The sequence below is a fragment of the Rhizophagus irregularis genome, chromosome 9 (assembly GCF_026210795.1).
Source record: "Rhizophagus irregularis chromosome 9, complete sequence".
In the NCBI taxonomy this organism is placed as follows: Eukaryota; Fungi; Glomeromycota; class Glomeromycetes; order Glomerales; family Glomeraceae; genus Rhizophagus; species Rhizophagus irregularis.
This window is the reverse complement of record NC_089437.1, coordinates 1,552,479-1,558,523: the sequence shown is the minus strand read 5'-3', so window position 1 is coordinate 1,558,523 and position 6,045 is coordinate 1,552,479. Positions and strand designations below refer to the sequence as shown.

Sequence of the window (6,045 nt, the reverse complement as noted above, 5' to 3'; positions counted from 1 at the left end):
ATAGTATTAAATAATATTTTAAATAAAGAATTTAGTTAGTTTAAATTATAATAATAATATTATATAAATAAACGTAAATTAAATAAATAACTTATAAGCTTTACCAACTAAAAATTATAAAATAATATTTTAAATAAAATTTAGTTAGTTTCGTATATGTAAATATCATATAAATAAGTAATAATGGAATTAAATAAATAACTTACACTATATTATAAAATAATTTTTTAAATAAGAAATTTAGTTAGTTTAAATTATATGTAAATATCATATAAATAAGTAATAATAGAATTAAATAAATAACTTACACCCTATATTATTAAATAATTTTTTAAATAAAGAATTTAGTTAGTTTAAATTATATGTAAATATCATATAAATAAGTAATAATAGAATTAAATAAATAACACACCCTATATTAGTAAATAATTTTTAAATAAAGAATTTAGTTAGTTTAAATTATATGTAAATATCATATAAATAAGTAATAATAGAATTAAATAAATAACTTACACCCTATATTATTAAATAATTTTTTAAATAAAGAATTTAGTTAGTTTAAATTATATGTAAATATTATATAAATAATAGAATTAAATAAATAACTTACTCCCTATATTATTAAATAATTTTTTAAATAAAGAATTTAGTTACTAGTTTAAATTATATGTAAATATTATATAAATAATAGAATTAAGTAAATAACTTACGCACTATATTATTAAATAATTTTTTAAATAAAGAAATTAGTTAGTTTAATTATATGTATATATTATATTAATACTAGATAATAATAGGATTAAATAAATAACTTACACCCTATATTATTAAATAATTTTTTAAATAAAGAATTTAGTTAGTTTAAATTATATGTAAATATTACATAAATAAGTAATAATAGAATTAAATAAATAACTTATAACTTACAAACTAAAAAAAATTACAAAATAAATTTTAAATAAAGAATTTAATTAGTTTAAATAATATGTAAATATACTATAAATAAGCAATAATAGGATTAAAGAAATAACTTACCCCCTATATTATTAAATAATTTTTTAAATAAAAATTTAGTTGGTTTATCAATTATTAATTAGTTAGATATAACAGAAAAGTATTTACTATAGTAAATTAATGTATTCACTTACAATCTAATTATTTAAATTAAAAATATAATTAGTTAAATTATGTAAAATATTAAACAAATAAATATACTAATATATATATTGTAACTTACCATCTGTAATATAATTAATTATTAAATAGTTATTTAAACAAAGAATTCAGTAATTTGAATATTATGTAAAATAAATAAAATAATAAAGTAAAAAAACTAAAAATTTAAATAACTGATAACTTACTAACTAGTATTATTAATCATTAATAAATTATTTGGTTACAATAGAATATAATAAAAATAATAATTAATTTCATTAATTTATTTAATATAATTTTTATACAATATAGTTAGTTTATATTTGCAAAATTGTTTAAAATTTTGACAGGGTAATTCTAATTTTATATTATATATTTATGCTGTATGATTACCTTTATCAATACATTGATCCATTACTATATCAAATTCTTCCTAATTGGAAAGTAAAGTAAATATCTTTTTTTTTATTATTTATATTAAACGGTATAATATTTATGCAAAACGCATTGTATACAAATGTTGATCAAGTACATGTATGACAAACAAATTTTGCATGTCAATCATCTCATGAGCATAGTTAAAAATCCATTTATTGGTTCGATTTCACGTGCCGATCAACATTAAGCAGCCAATAAAAAATAAAAAAAAATTACACGTGATAACATACATCAAATTCTAAAACCAAACGTAACACAATTTTTTATTGTTCATTTAACTTTAAAATATTTTCGTTTACATCTATTTTCACCAGCTGAAAGGTGAATTATAATATTTGCATATTTGGTATGTATCATGTTTGTTCTTGATAACAATTGGTAATAGTTTTTAAAGGCTTTTGTGATTTTTTTTGTTTTTTGACCGTAGAGGTTTTATTTTTATTAATTGGTTGGAAAATATCCAATGGCTTATTCTCGATAAAATCTTTTAATATATATTTAGTATTTAAATATTTTTTAGATTTATAAAATAATAAAATAATTAAAATACCTCTTAAAGTTTTATGAAGACATTTGTCCAACTTATCTCCAAGTGATATTGTTTCTGGTATATTTGTATCATCCTCTTCAATTGTTTCGTCTTGTGGTGAGTCAAATTCATCACCAATGTTGCCATCCATTTCTAATCGTTCATTATACAATGCAGCTAAATCCTGAATTGAATTTTCTAGATAAATATAACAATGCTTACACTGAAAATTAGTAGATATTAAACAATTTATATGATAACCGTGGCCACAAGGAAATACAGCATCGATATTTGTTTGTGAGTTTTTACATTCATTATAATCACAACCAGTTTTGCAAGGAATTTGTTTAGTATGGTATCCTAATGGCAAAGCACCTTTAATAAATCCTTTTGCAATTCCTGGAAATACCAATAAGGTTTTTTAATTTTCTTGCCTTCTGATCTAATTTCAACAGTTCCAAGATTATTCCACAAATTATTAAAAAATTTTAATAGAAAAATAGCTGTTTGTTTCACCAAAACATCAATATTTTTCTTAGAATATGGATATGACTTCTTTTCTGCAAAGGACTGTGCAAAGTTATTATCATGGCGAAGGTAATCAACAAAAATTCCATCACGGCGCAACCATTCTGGACTCAAAACTTTAGCAGTAGTATGTCTTCGAACAAGACTATGGAAATTCTCAACTGGATATTCATCAAAGTAGTTAAGGTGAGATTTTAGTATTTGAAGTATAGGATGGTTAATCTGAGTCCAATAGTGAATATCAGATAAAAATGCAAGCATTATTTTATTATAATTTTTTCTTTGAAATCGACACATTACAGCCCAAAGTCTAAATATAGTCTCAACATATTCTTCAAAATGATTACCCCAAAATAGTACTGCATAAATATCAAGAGTGGATGGGACTAATGTATCTAATAGGTCTACAAAGGTACAGTAACCCAGATCTTTATTTTGTCCAAATCGTTGAAATACATGATTTCTTACTATTTTCCATCCTGCATGTGCCATATAAAGTAATAGATTAATCCGCCATGGTTTTGGTTTCGCAGCTAAATTTCTTTTACTTTGAAAGGTTGCCTTAAACATTTCATTAAAGAACGCCCAAAATGTAAGAAAAACACTTTCTTTAGTATTTAAAGCTACATGTAATGGTCCAAGAAATGGTACTAGATGTGTTATTTCGTTAGGTATTGTAGAACACTCTTGGAGTTTAAGCTTTTGGACAATTGCTCTTCTGATATAAAGCTGACCGGGAAAATCAGCAGGAATAGGTATTAAATAAGTTTCAAGATATTTCTGAATTTCAGGAATTCTAAATTATGATCTTATTATTAGAAAACAGAATATTATTAAATTAAAACATTGTTAATTAAATAGTACCTGAAAAATTCGCCAAGTGATTTTAAATAATCATTAGTATTTTTTAGATCTTGGGGAAGGAATTCAATCAATTTAGTTGAATTAAATGAGCGTTTTGAGTGTTTTTCCGTCAAATAAGCATCATAAGAATGAAGAACAAGAGAGTCAATTAGATTATCTTCATCTATTGTGGTCAAATCTTTTACAAAATTCCATTTAGTTTTTCTTTGGTAATAACTTTCACTTATAATGTTCATGTATTTTTTATTTAGCCATTGATTAAGTAAACCTGCGTCCACGCCATTAATATTATGCACATTGAATTCGGAATTAAAATTATAAGAAACAGGTGAAGTTTTTATATAGTTAATTAATATTGTTGCCATATGAGATACTTGTGATATTGAAGTGGTGCTTGGTATTCGTGATTGATGTAAATTATGATAATCATCGATATTTAAAATAAAAAGATTATTTGACTAGTAAAATTACACAATTATATTAATTATATTAAAATATTATTCAATGAAAAAAAGAACAAAAAAAAAATATTGATAATTACATTTTCTTGAATATAATTGCAGACCGATGTATTGTGATTGTTCAAAATATCCTTAATTTGGTTATAAACAGTTTGATATGTTGAACTTAATCCCATTCCAGCAATTGAATTAATCCCAGTAACTGACGTCCCAGAGCCAGCCAAAAATATTCCTATTGAATTTTTGACTGAACTAACATGTTTATTTCGTAAAGTTGCCATTTGGTAACAAAGAAGCATTACCTTTTGCTTTAAAGACTGTATTGTTTTATGACTTTTTCCTGCTGGGTTCATTGCTTTAAATATTGTATTAAAAAAGCTTTTAAGTTTTGAATCTCGACTTTCAATTAACTTGATAAACTCTTGAACGTCAAGAATAACTGGCTTGCCATCGCGCTGATAGTCATAAAGAATCTTTGTCATCCGTGATATTTGATCATCAAAAAATTGACAAAATCGAAGTGGTTCTATTTTCACGACAATTCTTTAATACTTGTTAATTAATTAAATTAATTTAAGAGTAAAATATAACAAATACCGCTAATTTGAGCCTCCTTTATCATAATATCATAGTCATTTAGTTCTGATTTTAATTGTTCTATTTGCTGCTGAAGCTGTTCTATGGTTACTTCTTTGTTAATAAGTTGTTCATATGTATTTTGTGATAAGCACACTCTTTTTTGTGATCCTCCACTCTTGTGATATGCTAAATCTCTGCTTTCTTTGCGTTTGTTACTGGACTTTGTCTTATTTCACGTGTATACTACAAATTGATTATAGTGTTGCTGACAAAGTTGGTCATTAATTTTAATAGTAACTGGTAAAAGGTGCGCTTCAGGTCCTTTATATGCTTCAGCTAAAGTATTTGTATTTAATTTTCGATATATTTCTGTTGTATTCTCACAACCACAAATTTTACACGGACCTATATTTTCCTTCTTTTTTCCACGCGTCATTACTATTATAGAAGACTAACCTATATTATGATCTCAAAAAACTATTTCGTGATCTTTAAAGTAGCACTATAGAAGAGTGTTTGGACAAAGTTTTGAAGAAAGTTATGATGAAGTGTTGCGCCAGTTTATTAAGGGGTTATTTTTTGTTTTTTTAAAGTACATATCGTGTATAATTGCCGATCACTAATTTTACTATTTAATTGATTTTGTACTACTATCATCAGCCAATAAACGCGATATTTAACTATGCTCATCTCATGTACAAAATAGAGAAATTTTCATAATACATATTATATAAATTTTTTAAAAGTCATTAAGATTATGTTTGGCTACTTTGCAGTGAAAAAATAATTATCAACAAAAATTGATTAATTTTTTAGAAGTATTTTCAAAAAAAACTTTTATATTATGAAAATACTACAAGTATTTTTATTAATTAAATAGTAGATTATAAATTTTATAATTACTATTTCTTATTATTTTATATTACGTCAATCTTAAAAAACTTATAACCAACTTAGGCCACACAAATTCGAATTTTCAGTTCACTTCACCCGGCCGGGTCACTTTTTCAATTTTATTTTATTTTTTATTTTTAAATCCACGTGAACTAGATTACAGAAAGATAAACAAGAACAAAAGATAAAACAAAAGTCAAACGCTATCTAATACTATGCTATAATCAAACCGCCTGAGGACGGCATCACTCTGGTACAAAAAACGAAACAAGGGTGGGTTCCAATTGCAATACCAATCCAAAGAAACCAAAGAACAGACAATCTAAACTAAGGAGAAAAGAAAAGATCCGTATTTTTCTTTCGGTCATAAAAGACCGCCACCTGTCAATACTGTAATAGGTGGAGTGGTTCACACTATTCTAATTGTTGTACGTTGTTATAAAATTGTGTACGTGGGGGTTACCCAAAAAAAAAGATGTAATAAAATACAAGTCGAAAAAAAATAAAAAGTAGCAAAAAATAATGTAAGTCTATAACTATCAGCGTGCTACTAAAAAAAAAGAAAAAAAAAAAGCTGATAGGTGTATCCAAAAGGAG

At 24.3% G+C, this 6,045-nt stretch overlaps 1 protein-coding gene across 1 annotated transcript; it reads right to left on the bottom strand.

The window, feature by feature from the left end:
* Nucleotides 1-1,946: 1,946 nt before the first annotated feature.
* On the bottom strand, nt 1,947-4,990 carry OCT59_029377 (uncharacterized protein; the record flags this gene model as incomplete). The annotated part of the gene is made up of 7 exons (XM_025329422.2): nt 1,947-2,077; nt 2,144-2,345; nt 2,498-3,446; nt 3,515-3,972; nt 4,056-4,501; nt 4,573-4,780; nt 4,853-4,990. 7 exons carry the CDS (start codon nt 4,988-4,990, stop codon nt 1,947-1,949), a joined length of 2,532 nt encoding a protein of 843 aa, XP_025169573.2.
* Nucleotides 4,991-6,045: the final 1,055 nt, after the last annotated feature.